Source organism: Oncorhynchus mykiss, chromosome Y, assembly GCF_013265735.2.
Source record: "Oncorhynchus mykiss isolate Arlee chromosome Y, USDA_OmykA_1.1, whole genome shotgun sequence".
In the NCBI taxonomy this organism is placed as follows: domain Eukaryota; kingdom Metazoa; phylum Chordata; class Actinopteri; order Salmoniformes; family Salmonidae; genus Oncorhynchus; species Oncorhynchus mykiss.
The window spans coordinates 45,243,308-45,266,252 of record NC_048593.1 but is presented as its reverse complement, the minus strand read 5'-3'; the positions used below and the strand labels follow the sequence as shown (position 1 = coordinate 45,266,252).

Here is a 22,945-nt window from a genome sequence, read left to right as displayed (position 1 = left end):
AGACAATTTCCTGGGTAAAACGTTCCGCTGTAATAGTGAAGGTGTAAACTTGGCAGTAGAAAATCTTAACAGTATATTTGACCTCTCAGCTTCCCTATCAAATCTAAAAATCTCAAATAGAAAACCGAAGAAAATTAACAATAATGACAAATGGTTTGATGAAGAATGCAAAAATCTAACAAAGAAATTGAGAAACCTGTCCAACCAAAAACATAGAGACCCGGAAAACCTGAGTCTACGCCTTCACTATGGTGAATCACTAAAACAATACAGAAATACACTACGGAAAAAGAAGGAACAGCATGTCAGAAATCAGCTCAATGCAATTGAAGAATCCATAGACTCTAACCACTTCTGGGAAAATTGGAAAACACTAAACAAACAACAACAAGAAGAATTATCTATCCAAAATGGAGATGTATGGGTAAACCACTTCTCCAATCTTTTTGGCTCTATAACAAAGAATAAAGAGCAAAAACATATACATGATCAAATACAGATCTTAGAATCATCTATTAAAGACTACCAGAACCCACTGGATTATCCAATTACATTGAATGAGTTACAGGACAAAATAAAAACCCTCCAACCCAAAAAGGCCTGTGGTGTTGATGGTATCCTCAATGAAATGATCAAATATACAGACAACAAATTCCAATTGGCTATACTAAAACTCTTTAACATCATACTTAGCTCTGGCATCTTCCCCAATATTTGGAACCAAGGACTGATCACCCCAATCCACAAAAGTGGAGACAAATTTGACCCCAATAACTACCGTGGAATATGTGTCAACAGTAACCTTGGGAAAATCCTCTGCATTATTATTAACAGCAGACTCGTACATTTCCTCAATGAAAACAATGTACTGAGCAAATGTCAAATTGGCTTTTTACCAAATTACCGTACAACAGACCATGTATTCACCCTGCACACCCTAATTGACAACCAAACAAACCAAAACAAAGGCAAAGTCTTCTCATGCTTTGTTGATTACAAAAAAGCATTCGACTCAATCTGGCATGAGGGTCTGCTATACAAACTGATGGAAAGTGGTGTTGGGGGTAAAACATACGACATTATAAAATCCATGTACACAAACAACAAGTGTGCGGTTAAAATTGGCAAAAAACACACACATTTCTTCACACAGGGTCGTGGGGTTAGACAGGGATGCAGCTTAAGCCCCACCCTCTTCAACATATATATCAACGAATTGGCGCGGGCACTAGAAAAGTCTGCAGCACCCGGCCTCCCCCTGCTAGAATCCGAAGTCAAATGTCTGCTGTTTGCCGATGATCTGGTGCTTCTGTCACCAACCAAGGAGGGCCTACAGCAGCACCTAGATCTTATGCACAGATTCTGTCAGACCTGGGCCCTGACAGTAAATCTCAGTAAGACCAAAATAATGGTGTTCCAAAAAAGGTCCAGTCACCAGGACCACAAATACAAATTCAATCTAGACACTGTTGCCCTAGAGCACACAAAAAACTATACATACCTTGGCCTAAACATCAGCGCCACAGGTAACTTCCACAAAGCTGTGAACGATCTGAGAGACAAGGCAAGAAGGGCATTCTATGCCATCAAAAGAAACATAAATTTCAACATACCAATTAGGATTTGGCTAAAAATACTTGAATCAGTCATAGAGCCCATTGCCCTTTATGGTTGTGAGGTCTGGGGTCCGCTCACCAACCAAGACCTCACAAAATGGGACAAACACCAAATTGAGACTCTGCACGCAGAATTCTGCAAAAATATCCTCCGTGTACAACGTAGAACACCAAATAATGCATGCAGAGCAGAATTAGGCCGATACCCACTAATTATCAAAATCCAGAAAAGAGCCGTTAAATTCTACAACCACCTAAAAGGAAGTGATTCACAAACCTTCCATAACAAAGCCATCACCTACAGAGAGATGAACCTGGAGAAGAGTCCCCTAAGCAAGCTGGTCCTGGGGCTCTGTTCACAAACACAAACACACCCTACAGAGCCCCAGGACAACAGCACAATTAGACCCAACCAAATCATGAGAAAACAAAAAGATAATTACTTGACACATTGGAAAGAATTAACAAAAAAACAGAGCAAACTAGAATGCTATTTGGCCCTAAACAGAGAGTACACAGCGGCAGAATACCTGACCACTGTGACTGACCCAAAATTAAGGAAAGCTTTGACTATGTACAGACTCAGTGAGCATAGCCTTGCTATTGAGAAAGGCCGCCGTAGGCAGACATGGCTCTCAAGAGAAGACAGGCTATGTGCTCACTGCCCACAAAATGAGGTGGAAACTGAGCTGCACTTCCTAACCTCCTGCCCAATGTATGACCATATTAGAGAGACATATTTCCCTCAGATTACACAGATCCACAAAGAATTCGAAAACAAATCCAAATTTGAAAAACTCCCATATCTACTGGGTGAAATTCCACAGTGTGCCATCACAGCAGCAAGATTTGTGACCTGTTGCCACGAGAAAAGGGCAACCAGTGAAGAACACACACCATTGTAAATACAACCCATATTTATGCTTATTTATTTTATCTTGTGTCCTTTAACCATTTGTACATTGTTAAAACACTGTATATATATATATATAATATGACATTTGTAATGTCTTTACTGTTTTGAAACCTCTGTATGTGTAATGTTTACTGTTAATTTTTGTTGTTTTTCACTTTGTATGTTGTCTACCTCACTTGCTTTGGCAATGTTAACACATGTTTCCCATGCCAATAAAGCCCTTGAATTGAATTGAATTGAGAGAGAGAGAGAGAGAGAGAGACAGAGAGAGAAATCCATCCAATTGTACATTGTTAAAACACTGTATATATATAATATGACATTTGTAATGTCTTTATTGTTTTGAAACTTCTGTATGTGTAATGTTTACTGTTAATTTTTATTGTTTTTCACTTTATATATTCACTTTATATATTATCTACCTAACTTGCTTTGGCAATGTTAACACGTTTCCCATGGCTATAAAGCCCTTGAATTGAATTGAATTGAATTGAGAGAGAGAGAGAGAGAGAGAGAGAGAGAGAGAGAGAGACAGAGAGAGAGAGAGAGAGAGAGGATTAGGAACCAGCCACATGATAACATGGACGTTGGTTGGTGAGCGGACCCCAGGCCGAAGTTGTTTCTGGGAACTGGACCTTTTTTGGATCACTAATATTTTTGTTTTACTGTGTGTGTGTGTGTGTGTGTGTGTGTGTGTGTGTGTATGTGTTTGTGTGTGTGTGTGTGTGTGTGTGTGTGTGGCATATGGATAGTGGCATGTGTAAAATGTATGCTCTCTCTCTTCTCTCCCTCAAGAACCCATTACGTATACTGTGTGTGTTAGAATCTCCTTGAAGGGCTGCTCCACACACACACACACACACACACACACACACACACACACACACACACTGAATAGATACATTGAGTTTATCTATTCAATCACAGATACAGCTAATGGGCATTGGAAAAGCTGTGCCAGCACTAGATACAACAACATATAATCTCTCTCTTTCTCTCTCTCTCTCCCCACCTTTCTAGAGCAGGTCTTGTTGCCTGACTATCCGATCAACACACTGACTGGTGATCAATGCAAAATTAATGTTAGACTCCATAATAATGAGCTGCTTTCATCTCAGTCCAATTGAACTAGGAGAGAAGGGAAGGAGAGAAAGAGGAGAGAAGGGAAGGAAAAGGAAGAGGAGAGAGATAGTGGGAAGGACCTCCCACAGAATACACTACAGAACATTATTTATTTGTTTACCTTTATTTAAACTAGTCAAGTCAGTTAAGAACAAATTCTTATTTACAATGATGGCCTACCAGGGAACAGTGGGGTTAACTGCCTTGTTCAGGGGGCAGAACAACATTTTTTTTTTTTTACTTTGTCAGCTCAGGGATTTGAACTTGCAACTTTTCGGTTACGAGTACAACGCTCTAACCACTAGACTACCTGCCACCCCTCCACTCTAACCACTAGGCTAACCTGCCGTCCCTCCACTCTAACCACTAGGGTACCTGCCACCCCTCCACTCTAACCACTAGGGTACCTGCCACCCCTCCACTCTAACCACTAGGCTACCCTGCCACCCCTCCACTCTAACCACTAGGCTACCTGCCGCCCCTCCACTCTAACCACTAGGCTACCCTGCCACCCCTCCACTCTAACCACTAGGCTACCTGCCGCCCCTCCACTCTAACCACTAGGCTACCCTGCCACCCATCCACTCTAACCACTAGGCTACCTGCCGCCCCTACACTCTAACCACTAGGCTACCTGCCACCCCTCCTCTCTAACCACTAGGCTACCCTGCCGCCCCTCCACTCTAACCACTAGGCTACCTGCCGCCCCTCCTCTCTAACCACTAGGCTACCTGCTCTAACCACTAGGCTACCTGCCGCCCCTCCACTCTAACCACTAGGCTACCTGCCACCCCTCCACTCTGACCACTAGGCTACCTGCCGCCCCTCCACTCTAACCACTAGGCTACCTGCCGCCCCTCCACTCTAACCACTAGGCTACCCTGCCGCCCCTCCACTCTAACCACTAGGCTACCTGCCGCCCCTCCACTCTAACCACTAGGCTACCTGAAGGCCCCTCCACTCTAACCACTAGGCTACCTGAAGGCCCCTCCACTCTAACCACTAGGCTACCTGCCGCCCCTCCACTCTAACCACTAGGCTACCTGCCGCCCCTCCACTCTAAACACTAGGCTACCTGCCGCCCCTCCACTCTAACCACTAGGCTACCTGAAGGCCCCTCCACTCTAACCACTAGGCTACCTGCCGCCCGCACATTGAATCTGTCTACAACCTTGCATAGTAAAACCACACTCTCCCATCCCATTCCAGTAGTTTGCTAACGTTAGCTAAAAGTCTGAGAAGGTATTGCAGCTAACGTACAGTAGTTCGCTAACGTTAGCTAACAGTCTTAGAAGGTATTGCAGCTAATGTACAGTAGTTCGCTAACAGTAGCTAACAGTCTGAGAAGGTAGTGCAGCTAACATACAGTAGTTTGCTAACGTACAGTAGTTTGCTAACGTTAGCTCACAGTCTGAAAAGGTAGTGCAGTTAACGTACAGTAGTTCGCTAACATTAGCTAACAGTCTGAGAAGGTAGTGCAGCTAACATACAGTAGTTTGCTAACGTACAGTAGTTTGCTAACGTTAGCTCACAGTCTGAAAAGGTAGTGCAGTTAACGTACAGTAGTTCGCTAACATTAGCTAACAGTCTGAGAAGGTAGTGCAGCTAACATACAGTAGTTTGCTAACGTACAGTAGTTTGCTAACGTTAGCTCACAGTCTGAAAAGGTAGTGCAGTTAACGTACAGTAGTTCGCTAACGTTAGCTAACAGTCTGAGAAGGTAGTGCAGCTAAAATACAGTAGTTTGCTAACGTACAGTAGTGCAGCTAACGTTAGCTAACAGTCTGAGAAGGTATTGCAGCTAACGTACAGTAGTTCGCTAACATTAGCTAACAGTCTGAGAAGGTATTGCAGCTAACGTACAGTGGTGCAGCTAACGTTAGCTAACAGTCTGAGAAGATAGTGTCTGTTTGGGGTCTAAACAAACAATAGTCATTTTGCCATGTGAGCTTTCTATTACATGTACAGGTAAATACCGAAATAAAGGAAACACTTGAGTAAATTAGGGATTTATGCAGGTGTATGCATAAGTTAAGTATTAAGTATGCAGGTGCTTCTCCACCAGGGTTCCTGGTCCCCATCATGTGGTTCCTGGTCCCCATCATGTGGTTCCTGGTCCCCATCATGTGGTTCCTGGTCCCTATCATGTGGTTCCTGGTTCCTCCTCCCACAGGAGAGGATAGGGGGGAGTGTGCCTGTTTTATGACTTAAATACCTTGCGGAAACTCTCCCATTGGCTCTGCAGAAATGGAAGGCTGACAATCCTTTGTTACACAGAGAGACTTTGCCGCCAAAACTCCAACATCCAAAAGTGGATAATGAAACAATATTTCTAACATAAAGAATGTGGGGATTTTAAAGAACAATCATGTCAAAGTGTGTTATTTTGTGACGTCATTAAGGAGGGTATAAAATAACTGTATCTCTGAGGGTGTATACATTCTAGTTGTCAGGTTTGCATCTAAATGTTGTATAAAATATATGATTAAGTATGACAATATTTCTGAAAAGATAAAAATGTGATTTTAGCCTTCTAAATGAGATATTGGCTTTTCATATAAACTTGGGCCCAGTCAGTAACCATGCCCACATGAGCACAGACATTGTGTAGGCATGATGGAATGCCCCTAATGCCAGAGTGTTTAAAAGGACTTGCTAACGAAATTTACATTAGACCAAAACATGCCGGGTTGCTGTCGACGTGTAAAGTGGTCCTAGCTGAATAACCAACCATGGAGAACGGAGAACGTGAGGCCGTGGTCCACACGTTGAAATGGTGAGAAACTTTGTAAACCAGACCAAAACATGCACCGTGTGCAGCTGTGCATGTAAAGTAGTCTAGAACATTTGACCAAAGACGAGAGGCAAGATAGATCCATCTGAACACCGCGTGGTACATCTGAAGTATCTATGCTAACGAACACTCCAGAACAAAAGAAGCCTACAACTAAGAAAGACATTGTACCCTCTGGTGGACAACCAGAGACTTACATCGAACCACATAGATGGATCGAGTGGTTTCAACAGAGAGGCGAGAGAAAGACATCTACGCGTAAATATATATTGCATTGACTCTTTGTCTCTCCCTCTCTTAGTAGGCCCTCCCTTTCCATTGCGTAACCAAACGGTCATGCTTTTGTTAGTCCACTAGGGACCTGTTTTCATTGTATTATGTATGTAATCAATACCATATCCTGTGTGTGTTTGCAAATTCTGTGTGTGAGGATTTAGTTAGTTAGTAAATAAATAATTAAGCCAATTTGTTTATTGCTGACTCATCACTTCAGGTTCATGCAGATATCCAATAATTATGCAATGTTCAGAATGAGACTGATGAGGTAATAATTAATAATTGACTGTTATTGATGTAATGCGATATTTAGATAATCTCTAGAGTTTAAGTCGGGAGACAGTAACTCGGTAAACAACTGTTCCCGTGGTGCCCCAAATTCCTAATGAGTTAATTGTTACATGATTAATTTAATCAAGTAATAATTGAACGTAGGTGGTAATAATTTGATAAATAGCAGTCATCACATTAATGATAGTCACGTCACAACACTGGCCAGGCCCAGTTGCCCATTGTTGGCTACCATGGCTGTGCTATAATTTAGTTTAGAATTGACAAAGATACAGGTAACGGCCAAAAGAATGGAAACACTTGAGTAAATAAGAATATTGAAAGCAGCGATGGAATTAACATCCCATCATGCTTTAGGGTCATGTATAAATATGCTGGCCAGGCCCGGTTGCCCATTATATAGTCTACCATGGCTAGAAGAAGAGATCTCAGTGGTTTTGAAAAGAGGAGTGATTGTTGGGGCACGTTTGGCAGGGGCTTCAGTGATGAAGACTGCTCAACTTGCTGATGTTTCACCATATGGCCGTCTCAGTCACCGGATCTCAACCCAACTGAACTCTTATGGGAGGTTCTGGAGCGGCGCCTGAGACAGCGTTTTCCACCACCATAAACAAAACACAAAATGGTTGAATTTCGATGGTGGAAGAATGGCGTCGCACTCCTCCAATAGAGTTCCAGACACTTCTAGAATCTATGCCGAGGATCATTGAAGCCGTTCTCGCGGTGGCCCACAACCTATTGAGACACTTTATGTTGGTGTTTCCTTTATTTTGGCAGTTACCTTTAGTACGACTAGCAAAGTAATTTAAAATGTGATTATTGCCGCTAAAATGTGTTGTTTGATGTTTCACTGTAACATTTTTTGGAATGTTCATTGAAATCGTTGGAACTGAAATTGTTACTAAGTAACATGTTCTTTGCAAACTCTAACACTGTAAGCTTAATCGTTTCTCCTCTCACCTGTGTTGTCCTGTCCATTCTGATTGGTCGCTGGGCTGACGGGCTGCACTGGTTGACTGAATCCCAATGCTGTCCTCTGACCCTGAACCATCATCTGGTTCTTGGTTGCTGTGAAAACGACAGACCCCGGGGTTGCCCGTGCAACAGCTCCCAGACCCAGTTGCGGGCGCAGCCCTATGCCAGAGCGGAGCAGACTGCCAGTGCCGCCGGCTTGAGCCGCCTGGGTTGCCATCCTGGGGCCTGAGGGGTCCTCGCGACCAAGGCTGCCCGTATTTCTACTCATCTGAAAAGTGAGAATGAAATGGAAGTTAAGCCATTTCCAGTTGTGGTGAGTTAGGATACAGTAAACCACAGTAAATGTTCATTTCAGAAACCTCTGAAGAGGATGTTAAATTATGCATAGGGCTCCTGTGGAGGAGACCTTTTAGCATGAGTGCCAAATGGCCTACTCCCTATTTAGTGCACTCCCAGCAAACCGGGAACATTCCCAGAACATATGCTAGTGTTTTCAAATAACATTCAAAATAAAATAAAATATATTTTTTAAATGAAATAAAAAGAAAAGTGTTTTTTGTGTAAGTGTGTTTATTTAATTACACCCCCCCCCCCCAAAAAAAAAATGTTGTGCACAAAATCTGTAACAATATAATCTCTTGTGGACAGACTATGGTACTGTAGATCTGTCATGATACAATGGGAGATAACGAGCAGCAGTAGTTCCGGTACTTTGGACAAATCACAATTTTGCAGGTTTTAGCATCTTTTTGAGTTGAGGGGCACATTTGGCCCATCGTCATTTTCAAAGAGAGCTTTTCGTTCCTGGTTCCAATCTCTTCTCAACACAGAAAAATACGACCCAAAACAACAGGATGACGAATCATGCAGTGGAACCCGACAAGGTTGTCCCCTGTCTCCACTGTAGTTTCTTATTGTCGCTTATGAAGACTTGGCACAAACTGGAATACAGTGGACAGACAAGCCATGCAGTGTACCAGAACAAAGTTCCTCTTTAGTTGTTGCATCCCACAGTCTGTTGACACATGCTACTACCATTTATGTTACGCGCGTCTGTCCACAAGAGATTATGGGGAGATTATTAAACCGCAGTTGACAGATGACTTGGTGCTCCTGTCCCACAATCATATACAGGTACTCATTAGTCTATAAACATACATAAAGCTGTCATCAAGGCAAAGCTACTTTGAAGATTTTGATTTGTTTAACACTTTTTTTGGTTACTACATGATTCATGATGATTTTGGTTAGTACATCAATTTGATTTCTTCACTAGTATTCTATAATGTAGAAGATAGTATAAAATAAAGAAAAACCCTGGAATAAGTAGGTGTGTGCTTTTGACTGGCACTGTAGATTAACATATTGCAGACAACTTCAAGAAATGTTAAACTACATCGAACTGCTATGAAGAGTAGAGAGCAATTATTTTATTTTTTTCCAAGTTAAGTTTCATCCAAACGTCAGAAAATTACATTCCACGGTTTTGTGTATTTTAGTGTGTGTGTGTGGGTGGAGGCTTGTGTTACTCCCCTCATGGGTACCAGATATCCCCACAATGATGGTAAAACAAGGAAGATTCTCCCTGGTGGGGTCATCTCCCAGGCCCCCACAAGGACAAAGGCTGTTTTAAGGGTTAGGGTGTTCTATATTTCTTCATCAATTCTTTATCACAACAGAAACACAAAGGCGCATTGGTAATCAGTGCTTCTAAAACCATTCCATATATGGGCTCTGGTCAAAAGCTGTGCACTGCATTCTTTCTTTCTTTTATTTACAATTTTATTTTATTTTTTATAGACAATACAAAACATAGACATACAAACATCAACTACATCATCCCTGTCCAGACCCACTAGCTCACACCCCCATCTCCATCAACCACTTCACCCTGTCCAGACCCACTAGCTCCCCCATCTCCATCAATTACAATGCATTCTGAAAGTATTCGAACCCCTTGACTTTTTCCACATTATGTTACATTACAGCCTTATTCTAAACTTGATTAAATAGTTTTTTTTTCACACATTAAACTACACTCAATACCCCATAATGACAAAGCAAAAATATGTTTTATAATTTAAAAAAAATGTGTCTCTAATATGGTCATACATTGGGCAGGAGGTTAGGAAGTGCAGCTCAGTTTCCACCTCATTTTGTGGGCAGTGAGCACATAGCCTGTCTTCTCTTGAGAGCCAGGTCTGCCTACGGCGGCCTTTCTCAATAGCAAGGCTATGCTCACTGAGTCTGTACATAGTCAAAGCTTTCCTTAAGTTTGGGTCAGTCACAGTGGTCAGGTATTCTGCCGCTGTGTACTCTCTGTTAAGGGTCAGTCACAGTGGTCAGGTATTCTGCCGCTGTGTACTCTCTGTTAAGGGTCAGTCACAGTGGTCAGGTATTCTGCCACTGTGTACTCTCTGTTAAGGGCCAAATAGCATTCTAGTTTGCTCTGTTTTTATGTTAATTCTTTCTTTTAATTATTTCCAATGTGTTAAGTATTTATTTAAAATATACTGTTTAGGTTTTCTACTGCCAAGTTTACACCTTCACTCTTACAATGAAACGTTTTGTCCAGGAGGTTGTTTAGAAGGGATTGAATTTGTTGTTGCCTAAGTGATTTTTTTGGTGGATTTCTACAGTACTTCCATCTATAGCATTTCTTAATATTGTGCAGTTCCTTTGGCTTTGACGTGTGTCAGTGGACTGACTGTGAACGCTCTGAGAGACTCTGGGTTGAGGTCAGTGATAAAGTAGTCTACAGTACTACTGCCAAGAGATGAGCTATAGGTGTACCTACCATAGGAGTCCCCTCGAAGCCTACCATTGACTATGTACAGACCCAGCGTGCGACAGGAGTTGTGACCCGTTTCTGTTGGTTGTTTTGTCATAGTTGTGTCTAGGGGGGCATATTTGGGAGGGAATGTTGTTTGTCCTCCTGTGTGCTGAGGGTGTCAGGTTCATGTCCAGCTGTGGTATTTAGGTCGCCACAGACTAGTACATGTCCCTGGGCCTAGAAATGATTGATCTCCCCCTCTAGGATGGAAAAGCTGTCATCGTTAAAGTATGGGGATTCTAAGACTCAATCATGGACACTCTTACTGACAGTTGTGGTTGCTTTGTGTGATGTATTGTTGTTTCTACCTTCTTGCCCTTTGTGCTGTTGTCTGTGCCCAATAATGTGTGTACCATGTTTTGTGCTGCTACCATGTTGTGTTGTTACCATGTTGTTGTCATGTTGTGCTGCTACCATGCTGTGTTGTCATGTGTTGCTGCCATGCTGTGTTGTTGTCCTAGGTCTCTCTTTATGTAGTGTTGTGGTGTCTCTCTTGTTGTGATGTGTTTTGTCCTATATTTATATTTATATTGTATGTATTTATTTATTTATAACCCCAGGTCCCCACAGGAAGCCTTTTGCCTTTTGGTAGGCCGTCATTGTAAATACGATTTTGTTCTTTAATTAACTGACTTGCCTAGTTAAATAAAGGGTTAAATAAAATAATAATAATAAATCAATGGGGGAATATAGGTAGCATCTGTTGAGATAATTTCCTTATTAATTTCTAGCCAGATGTAAAATGTTCCTGTTTTGACTAATTTAATAGAGTGTGTTAGGTCTGCTCTATACCAAATTAGCATACAAGCTGAGCCCCTTCCCTGTTTCACACCTGGTAGTTTGGTGGATGGGACTACCAGCTCTCTGTAACCCAGAGGACAACCCGTGGGTCCATCTCCTCTATACCACCCACCTGGTAGTGTGGTGGATGGGACTACCAGCTCTCTGTAACCTAGAGGGCAACCAATGGATCCATATCCTCTATACCACCCACCTGGTAGTGTGGTGGATGGGACTACCAGCTCTCTGTAACCCAGAGGACAACCAGTGGGTCCATCTCCTCTATACCACCCACCTGGTAGTGTGGTGGATGGGACTACCAGCTCTCTGTAACCTAGAGGACAACCAGTGGGTCCATCTCCTCTATACCACCCACCTGGTAGTGTGGTGGATGGAACTACCAGCTCTCTGTAACCCAGAGGACAACCAGTGGGTCCATCTCCTCTATACCACCCACCTGGTAGTGTGGTGGATGGGACTACCAGCTCTCTGTAACCTGGAGGACAACCAGTGGGTCCATCTCCTCTATACAACCCACCTGGTAGTGTGGTGGACGGGACTACCAGCTCTCTGTAACCTAGAGGACAACCAGTGGGTCCATCTCCTCTATACCACCCACCTGGTAGTGTGGTGGATGGGACTACCAGCTCTCTGTAACCTAGAGGACAACCAGTGGGTCCATATCCTCTATACCCTGTTTCACACCTAGTAGTTTGGTGGATGGGACTACCAGCTCTCTGTAACCTAGAGGGCAACCAGTGGGTCCATATCCTCTATACCCTGTTTCACACCTAGTAGTTTGGTGGATGGGACTACCAGCTCTCTGTAACCTAGAGGGCAACCAGTGGGTCCATCTCCTCTATACCACCCACCAGGTAGTGTGGTGGATGGGACTATCAGCTCTCTGTAACCTAGAGGGCAACCAGTGGGTCCATATCCTCTATACCCTGTTTCACACCTGGTAGTTTGGTGGATGGGACTACCAGCTCTCTGTAACCTAGAGGACAACCAGTGGGTCCATCTCCTCTATACCACCCACCTGGTAGTGTGGTGGATGGGACTACCAGCTCTCTGTAACCTAGAGGACAACCAGTGGGTCCATCTCCTCTATACCACCCACCTGGTAGTGTGGTGGATGGGACTACCAGCTCTCTGTAACCCAGAGGACAACCAGTGGGTCCATATCCTGTATACCATGTTTAACACCTGGTAGTGTGGTGGATGGGACTACCAGCTCTCTGTAACCTAGAGGGTAACCAGTGGGTCCATCTCCTCTATACCATGTTTCACACCTGGTAGTGTGGTGGATGGGACTACCAGCTCTCTGTAACCTAGAGGGCAACCAGTGGGTCCATATCCTCTATACCCTGTTTCACACCTGGTAGTTTGGTGGATGGGACTACCAGCTCTCTGTAACCCAGAGGACAACCAGTGGGTCCATCTCCTCTATACCACCCACCTGGTAGTGTGGTGGATGGGACTACCAGCTCTCTATAACCTAGAGGGTAACCAGTGGGTCCGTCTCCTCTATACCACCCACCTGGTAGTGTGGTGGATGGGGCTACCAGCTCTCTGTAACCTAGAGGGTAACCAGTGGGTCCATCTCCTCTATACCACCCACCTGGTAGTGTGGTGGATGGGACTACAAGCTCTCTGTAACCTAGAGGGTAACCAGTGGGTCTGTCTCCTCTATACCACCCACCTGGTAGTGTGGTGGATGGGGCTACCAGCTCTCTGTAACCTAGAGGGCAACCAGTGGGTCCATCTCCTCTATACCATGTTTCACACCTGGTAGTTTGGTGGATGGGACTCCCAGCTCTCTGTAACCCAGATGACAACCAGTGGGTCCATCTCCTCTATACCACCCACCTGGTAGTGTGGTGGATGGGACTACCAGCTCTCTGTAACCTAGAGGGCAACCAGTGGATCCATATCCTCTATACCACCCACCTGGTAGTGTGGTGGATGGGACTACCAGCTCTCTGTAACCTAGAGGGCAACCAGTGGGTCCATCTCCTCTATACCCTGTTTCACACCTGGTAGTTTGGTGGCTGGGACTCCCAGCTCTCTGTAACCTAGAGGACAACCAGTGGGTCCATCTCCTCTATACCACCCACCTGGTAGTTTGGTGGATGGGACTCCCAGCTCTCTGTAAACCAGAGGGCAACCAGTGGGTCCATCTCCTCTATACCCTGTTTCACACCTGGTAGTTTGGTGGCTGGGACTCCCAGCTCTCTGTAACCTAGAGGACAACCAGTGGGTCCATCTCCTCTATACCACCCACCTGGTAGTGTGGTGGATGGAACTACCAGCTCTCTGTAACCCAGAGGACAACCAGTGGGTCCATCTCCTCTATACCACCCACCTGGTAGTGTGGTGGATGGGACTACCAGCTCTCTGTAACCTAGAGGACAACCAGTGGGTCCATCTCCTCTATACCACCCACCTGGTAGTGTGGTGGATGGGACTACCAGCTCTCTGTAACCTAGAGGACAACCAGTGGGTCCATCTCCTCTATACCACCCACCTGGTAGTGTGGTGGATGGGACTACCAGCTCTCTGTAACCTAGAGGACAACCAGTGGGTCCATCTCCTCTGTACCACCCACCTGGTAGTGTGGTGGATGGAACTACCAGCTCTCTGTAACCCAGAGGACAACCAGTGGGTCCATCTCCTCTATACCACCCACCTGGTAGTGTGGTGGATGGGACTACCAGCTCTCTGTAACCTAGAGGACAACCAGTGGGTCCATCTCCTCTATACCACCCACCTGGTAGTGTGGTGGATGGGACTACCAGCTCTCTGTAACCTAGAGGACAACCAGTGGGTCCATCTCCTCTATACCACCCACCTGGTAGTGTGGTGGATGGGACTACCAGCTCTCTGTAACCTAGAGGACAACCAGTGGGTCCATCTCCTCTATACCACCCACCGGGTAGTGTGGTGGATGGAACTACCAGCTCTCTGTAACCCAGAGGACAACCAGTGGGTCCATATCCTGTATACCATGTTTAACACCTGGTAGTGTGGTGGATGGGACTACCAGCTCTCAGTAACCTAGAGGGTAACCAGTGGGTCCATCTCCTCTATACCATGTTTCACACCTGGTAGTTTGGTGGCTGGGACTCCCAGCTCTCTGTAACCTAGAGGACAACCAGTGGGTCCATCTCCTCTATACCACCCACCTGGTAGTTTGGTGGATGGGACTCCCAGCTCTCTGTAACCCAGAGGACAACCAGTGGGTCCATATCCTGTATACCATGTTTAACACCTGGTAGTTTGGTGGATGGGACTACCAGCTCTCTGTAACCCAGAGGACAACCAGTGGGTCCATCTCCTCTATACCACCCACCTGGTAGTGTGGTGGATGGGACTACCAGCTCTCTATAACCTAGAGGGTAACCAGTGGGTCCGTCTCCTCTATACCACCCACCTGGTAGTGTGGTGGATGGGGCTACCAGCTCTCTCTAACCTAGAGGGTAACCAGTGGGTCCATCTCCTCTATACCATGTTTCACACCTGGTAGTTTGGTGGATGGGACTCCCAGCTCTCTGTAACCCAGAGGACAACCAGTGGGTCCATCTCCTCTATACCACCCACCTGGTAGTGTGGTGGATGGGACTACCAGCTCTCTGTAACCTAGAGGGCAACCAGTGGATCCATATCCTCTATACCACCCACCTGGTAGTGTGGTGGATGGGACTACCAGCTCTCTGTAACCTAGAGGGCAACCAGTGGGTCCATCTCCTCTATACCACCCACCTGGTAGTTTGGTGGATGGGACTCCCAGCTCTCTGTAACCCAGAGGACAACCAGTGGGTCCATATCCTGTATACCATGTTTAACACCTGGTAGTGTGTTGGATGGGACTACCAGCTCTCTGTAACCTAGAGGGTAACCAGTGGGTCCATCTCCTCTATACCATGTTTCACACCTGGTAGTGTGGTGGATGGGACTACCAGCTCTCTGTAACCTAGAGGGCAACCAGTGGGTCCATATCCTCTATACCCTGTTTCACACCTGGTAGTTTGGTGGATGGGACTACCAGCTCTCTGTAACCCAGAGGACAACCAGTGGGTCCATCTCCTCTATACCACCCACCTGGTAGTGTGGTGGATGGGACTACCAGCTCTCTATAACCTAGAGGGTAACCAGTGGGTCCGTCTCCTCTATACCACCCACCTGGTAGTGTGGTGGATGGGGCTACCAGCTCTCTGTAACCTAGAGGGTAACCAGTGGGTCCATCTCCTCTATACCACCCACCTGGTAGTGTGGTGGATGGGACTACCAGCTCTCTGTAACCTAGAGGGTAACCAGTGGGTCTGTCTCCTCTATACCACCCACCTGGTAGTGTGGTGGATGGGGCTACCAGCTCTCTGTAACCTAGAGGGCAACCAGTGGGTCCATCTACTCTATACCATGTTTCACACCTGGTAGTTTGGTGGATGGGACTCCCAGCTCTCTGTAACCTAGAGGACAACCAGTGGGTCCATCTCCTCTATACCACCCACCTGGTAGTTTGGTGGATGGGACTCCCAGCTCTCTGTAACCCAGAGGACAACCAGTGGGTCCATATCCTGTATACCATGTTTAACACCTGGTAGTGTGGTGGATGGGACTACCACCTCTCTGTAACCTAGAGGGTAACCAGTGGGTCCATCTCCTCTATACCATGTTTCACACCTGGTAGTGTGGTGGATGGGACTACCAGCTCTCTGTAACCTAGAGGGCAACCAGTGGGTCCATATCCTCTATACCCTGTTTCACACCTGGTAGTTTGGTGGATGGGACTACCAGCTCTCTGTAACCCAGAGGACAACCAGTGGGTCCATCTCCTCTATACCACCCACCTGGTAGTGTGGTGGATGGGACTACCAGCTCTCTATAACCTAGAGGGTAACCAGTGGGTCCGTCTCCTCTATACCACCCACCTGGTAGTGTGGTGGATGGGGCTACCAGCTCTCTGTAACCTAGAGGGTAACCAGTGGGTCCATCTCCTCTATACCACCCACCTGGTAGTGTGGTGGATGGGACTACCAGCTCTCTGTAACCTAGAGGGTAACCAGTGGGTCTGTCTCCTCTATACCACCCACCTGGTAGTGTGGTGGATGGGGCTACCAGCTCTCTGTAACCTAGAGGGCAACCAGTGGGTCCATCTCCTCTATACCATGTTTCACACCTGGTAGTTTGGTGGATGGGACTCCCAGCTCTCTGTAACCTAGAGGGCAACCAGTGGATCCATATCCTCTATACCACCCACCTGGTAGTGTGGTGGATGGGACTACCAGCTCTCTGTAACCTAGAGGGCAACCAGTGGGTCCATCTCCTCTATACCCTGTTTCACACCTGGTAGTTTGGTGGCTGGGACTCCCAGCTCTCTGTAACCTAGAGGACAACCAGTAGGTCCATCTCCTCTATACCACCCACCTGGTAGTGTGGTGGATGGGACTACCAGCTCTCTGTAACCCAGAGGACAACCAGTGGGTCCATCTCGTCTATACCATGTTTAACACCTGGTAGTGTGGTGGATGGGACTACCAGCTCTTTGTAACCCAGAGGACAACCAGTGGGTCCATCTCGTCTATACCATGTTTAACACCTGGTAGTGTGGTGGATGGGACTCCCAGCTCTCTGTAACCCAGAGGACAACCAGTGGGTCCATCTCCTCTATACCACCCACCTGGTAGTTTGGTGGATGGGACTCCCAGCTCTCTGTAACCCAGAGGACAACCAGTGGGTCCATCTCCTCTATACCACCCACCTGGTAGTGTGGTGGATGGGACTACCAGCTCTCTGTAACCTAGAGGACAACCAGTGGGTCCATCTCCTCTATACCACCCACCTGGTAGTGTGGTGGATGGGACTACCAGCTCTCTGTAACCCAGAGGACAACCAGTGGGTCCATCTCCTCTATACCATGTTTCTTGTAGGATGACAATGTCTGTATATCTGTAAGATATGTATTTCCGATTTCTTTGATGAAGTCCGGGTTCCTGATCTTTAGGCCAAAGGCAGATGACCTCTGACCTTGTATATTCCAGGATGAGATAGTAAAGGCTTTGTGTTCCATAGTGTGTAATGTTGTTGTGTGGTTTAGGCCCGGACCATCTCACTCTCTCCCTTTCTCCCTCTCTCCACCCTCACTCTCCACCCAGGCAGATATCCTCTGCACCCATCTCTCCCTCTCTACAGGCAAATACCTGTACCATCCCATTCTCCACACCCACAATACAATACAACAATCCTTTTCTCTTTGTCTCCCTGTCTTCCTCCCTCCCTCCCTCTCTGCCTCCCTCTCTGCCTCCCTCTCTGCCTCCCTCTCTTCCTCCTTACCTCTGCTGGTTGGTACTTGTCCACCAGTGGTCCATAGAAGCTCTCAGCCTTGCTGCCCAGCTTCGGAGGGGCTGTGTGGCTGTGAGTGTGGGCTCCAGTGTGTGTGTGGGTGTGTGTGTGAGAGCCAGACTGTGTGTGTGTCGGGGGGACAGTGTGTGTGTAGCCACGGATCCCTGTTCCCATCATACCAGAGTTGAACAGACGGTTTTTCTGCATCTCTTGTCTGTATTTGTCGTAGAGGAGGTTGGAGGCACTCAGGACGGGTGTGTTTCTGGACGCTATGCCGCGGGAGTGTGTGTTGGTGTGCGTTTTGGGGCTAGAGGAGTGCTTCTGAGGCATGTTTGTGGCAGGGGAGTGTGTATGTGTATAGGCAGAGAGCCTGGAGGGCAAGGAGGAGACCTGGTAAGGCCCGTCTGAAGCCTGGGGTTTGAGTTGAGGACCCTTCCGGATATAGGTGATGATTTTGGGCCGCACTCCTTTGGGCTTGGGGGGGCTGGGGCTGGGGTTAGGGGCCTGGTGGTGTAGAGGAGGTATGGGTATCCCTGTAGAAGCGAGGTTAGATTTGAGAGGTGGTCTAAGTCCACTGCTACCATAGCCCTGGGGATACCGAGCTGAACCTGTAATGATCCTCGAAGGGGACATCAGCTGTTGTTGCTGTTGATCTTGTCTCCGTGGTGACCCCTGTGGGGTTCCGAGTGGGGAGCGAGGGGGTGTGTGTGAGCGTGGTTGAGAGGTGACAGTAGCCCCACAGCGGTTAGTTCTACGGTATCTGAGCTGAGACTGGTCCTGATGTCTCCTCTCCAGGCTGGAGGTACGTTCTGCGCTACTCCGACGTCTATCCAGGGAACGAGCCTCTCTCTGGGCAGACTGGCTGGCCTGGCTGGGCTGGGGAGCTCCGGGACTGGAGCTGGGCTGGTAATGGGGGTGGGAGTGAAGGTGGGAGTAACTGCTACAGTTGACCATTGAACTCTTGACCTCTAGGGTCTCTTGTGTTTGCCTGCCGTCGACCCCGTGGTGACCTGGGTCCACGACCTTACGACCCGCATCTGGAGACAGGGAGGGAGAGGTCGAGGAGCGGCGTCTTGTGATTGGTTCAGCTAAGCTCCTCCCTCTTCCTGGTTCCAACTGACAGAGAGGTCGGACGAGCTGTTGCCTGCGAGGAGGAGGAGCTCCTACCCCCTTCTTCCTCTGTCCTATCCCTCCATCTGAGGAGGACAAGATGCTGTTTCCCTGGTAACACCTCACGTCCTGTCTTTGAGTGGTAACATCCAGTTTAGACCCCTCCTCTGTCGCACTTTGACCCCTCGACAGTTCTACTTCCAGGTTAGATGTTTCCTGGTGCTGATGATGTACTTCTTGGTCAGGTGACCTCGGGTCCTGTAGTTCTCCCAGGTTAGGAGTGTCCTGAGAGTGTGGTGCTGCTGTGGAGTTCAGGCCAACAGGGGGAGCCCTTCTCTTGGCTGAGGTAGTGGGATTGGGGTTAGAGGTCAATGGATGTCCATTAGGGTCCAGACTGCTACTCAGGGTGGAAACGGCAGACACACAGAGACTCCCTCTGTCACCCACGCTGTTCTGCTCTCCTCCTCCTCCTCCTCCTCCTCCTCCTCCTCCCGTCTCTTTACCTGATCGAGGGACGCTGTAGTTGAGGTCCTGACGGAGCACCTCTCTCTCTCCCGCTACCTCTTCTTGTCTATCCATCCCTCTGTCCCTCCCATTGCTATCGTTATCGTTCCCGTGAACAGAAACACAGCTGGCCGTGGAGCTGGAAGAGATCGACAACAGTCCTTCGTCTGCTCCTCTTTTAGAATCCTCTCCTTCATCATCCTCCTCCATTTCTCCTAATCTCTTTCCATCCCCCCCTTCACCTCCATCTCCATGGAAGGTGTGTATCTCGTGACACTCTAGCAGTTCCAACTCCTGGATGTCATGGTCCAGACATCGCTCCTCCCTGCCCCAGATAAGAAGCTTGTCCTGGGCTTCGCTCTGGGCCACCAGGGGGGGTAGCGGGCTGGAGGCCTGGTCATCTGGGGTCTCCCCAATTAGCACTAGCTGGTTAGCGTTAGCATCTCCAGTCAGAGGGTGAAACAGGACATGAGATTTGTTGTTGTTGTTTTTTATGTCTCGTCCGCTGACAGACAGACTCTGGAGACCAGCTGGGACACTCATAGTGGAGGAAGGGTCCTTCAGGCAATCTCAAAGACACCTCTCGGATTCTGCTGCCATTAATGGATTTGTGTGTTCTCCTCCTTCTCTCTCTCTCTCTTTCTCTTTCCTTCTATTGTTTTTGTCTCTCTCTTCTCCCTCTTTCTCTCACTCTTCTTCTTTCACTCTCTCCTCCTTCTGTCTCTCTCTCTCTCTCTTTCTCTCTCTCTATAGGTGCTTTATGGGTCTTTGTTATAGCCAGGGAACAAGAGAATTAAATCTCATCTCACATCCTTCCTTTTTTCACTGCCCCTTTCCACCTGTGACCTTGGTTTGACCTTGAGCTCACTGGTTACAGGGTTCTGATGACATCACTGGGTAGAGGGTTCTGACGACATCACTGGGTAGAGGGTTCTGACGACATCACTGGTTAGAGGGTTCTGACGACATCACTGGTTAGAGGGTTCTGACGACATCACTGGGTAGAGGGTTCTGACGACATCACTGGGTAGAGGGTTCTGATGACATCACTGGGTAGAGGGTTCTGACGACATCACTGGGTAGAGGGTTCTGATGACATCACTGGGTAGAGGGTTCTGATGACATCACTGGGTAGAGGGTTCTGACGACATCACTGGGTAGAGGGTTCTGATGACATCACTGGTTAGAGGGTTCTGACGACATCACTGGGTAGAGGGTTTTGACGACATCACTGGGTAGAGGGTTCTGACGACATCACTGGGTAAAGGGTTCTGATGACATCACTGGGTAGAGGGTTCTGACGACATCACTGGGTAGAGGGTTCTGATGACATCACTGGGTAGAGTGTTTTGACGACATCACTGGGTAGAGGGTTCTGATGACATCACTGGGTAGAGGGTTCTGACGACATCACTGGGTAGAGTGTTTTGACGACATCACTGGGTAGAGGGTTTTGACAACATCACTGGGTAGAGGGTTCTGACGACATCACTGGGTAGAGGGTTCTGATGACATCACTGGGTAGAGGGTTCTGACGACATCACTGGGTAGAGGGTTCTGACGACATCACTGGGTAGAGGGTTCTGATGACATCACTGGGTAGAGGGTTTTGACAACATCACTGGGTAGAGGGTTCTGACGACATCACTGGGTAGAGGGTTCTGACGACATCACTGGGTAGAGGGTTCTGACGACATCACTGGGTAAAGGGTTCTGATGACATCACTGGGTAGAGGGTTCTGATGACATCACTGGGTAGAGGGTTCTGATGACATCACTGGGTAAAGGGTTCTGATGACATCACTGGGTAGAACATTCTGATAACATTTTGTTTGGAAGTCTGTCACCACTGCTGTCCCTGATTCAGTCTGCAATGAAGAAGAACAAAGAGAATATCGGGTTACATACAAGTTACATTCAAGGTACATATCAGTTACATACAAGTTACATTCAAGGTACATATCAGTTACATACAAGTTACATTCAAGGTACATATCAGTTACATACAAGTTACATTCAAGGTACATATCAGTTACATACAAGTTACATTCAAGGTACATATCAGTTACATACAAGTTACATTCAAGGTACATATCAGTTACATACAAGTTACATTCAAGGTACATATCAGTTACATACAAGTTACATTCAAGGTACATATCAGTTACATTCAAGGTACATACAAGTTAGTCTTCCCTTTTCCTCCACTGCTCAGTGAATCTGGGAAGTTTAAAATGGAATCTCTTTAAAACTCAGGGCGCCTTTACAGCAGGTTGAGATGACTAACGATACTGAGAACCCCGACCACAGACTGTTATTACTCACAAGGGGAGAAGAGAAGAGAAGATAATAAATCTGAGCCAACAGAATGTTTCTGTGCGAGCGGGGAATCTCCCAAGGGAGGACTGACGAATAACGGGAGAGGAAGTGGAGAGAAGGAGACAGGGGAAGGAGACAGGGGAAGGAAGGAGTGAGAGAGTGGGAAATGTTCAGCAATTATCTCATCCCCTCAAGTGGAAGGAGACAGGGGGAAGGAAGGAAGGAGTGAGAGAGAGAGAAGGAGAGAAGGAGAGAGAGAGAGAAGGAGAGAAGGAGTGAGAGAGAGAGAGAAGGAGAGAAGGAGAGAGAGAGAGAGAAGGAGAGAAGGAGTGAGAGAGAGAGAAGGAGAGAAGGAGAGAGAGAGAGAGAAGGAGAGAAGGAGTGAGAGAGAGAGAAGGAGAGAAGGAGAGAGAGAGAGAGAAGGAGAGAAGGAGAGAAGGAGAGAGAAAGAGAGAAGGAGAGAAGGAGAGAGAGAAGGAGAGAAGGAGAGAAGGAGAGAGAGAGAGAAGGAGAGAAGGAGAGAGAGAGAGAGAAGGAGAGAAGGAGTGAGAGAGAGAGAAGGAGAGAAGGAGAGAGAGAGAGAAGGAGAGAAGGAGAGAGAGAGAGAGAATGAGAGAAGGAGAGAAGGAGAGAGAGAGAGAAGGAGAGAAGGAGAGAGAGAGAGAGAAGGAGAGAAGGAGAGAGAGAGAGAGAAGGAGAGAAGGAGAGAGAGAGAGAGAAGGAGAGAAGGAGAGAGAGAGAGAGAAGGAGAGAAGGAGAGAGAGAGAGAGAAGGAGAGAAGGAGAGAGAGAGAGAGAGAGAAGAAAATTACAAATCAATTTCCAGCCACTTTCTGCAACATAAATACACCCACTGCTTTCTATGTGTGTGTGTGTGTGTGTGTGTGTGTGTGTGTGTGTGTGTGTGTGTGTGTGTGTGTGTGTCTGTGTGTGTGTGTGTGTGTGTGTGTGTGTGTGTGTGTGTGTGTGTGTGTGTGTGGGTGTGTGTGTTCTCAGGTCCAGACCATGCTTCTTTCCGACCCTGCGGGTAACAGCTGTCATCAGACCAGATTGTTGTCTCCTATACCA

The 22,945-nt window shown here is 47.0% G+C and overlaps 1 protein-coding gene across 1 annotated transcript in view; it reads right to left on the bottom strand.

Annotated features, from left to right (window-relative positions):
• mtus2a (microtubule associated tumor suppressor candidate 2a) overlaps nt 1-22,945 on the bottom strand; it is a 172,547-nt gene that overhangs the window by 110,851 nt on the left and 38,751 nt on the right. The window contains exons 2-3 of the mRNA XM_036967473.1: nt 17,937-21,427; nt 7,976-8,258 (exon numbers count right to left, since the gene is read on the bottom strand). Coding sequence (XP_036823368.1) covers nt 7,976-8,258; nt 17,937-20,102 — 2,449 coding nt within the window. The 5' untranslated portion in view covers nt 20,103-21,427. The remainder of the gene's footprint in view (nt 1-7,975; nt 8,259-17,936; nt 21,428-22,945) is intronic.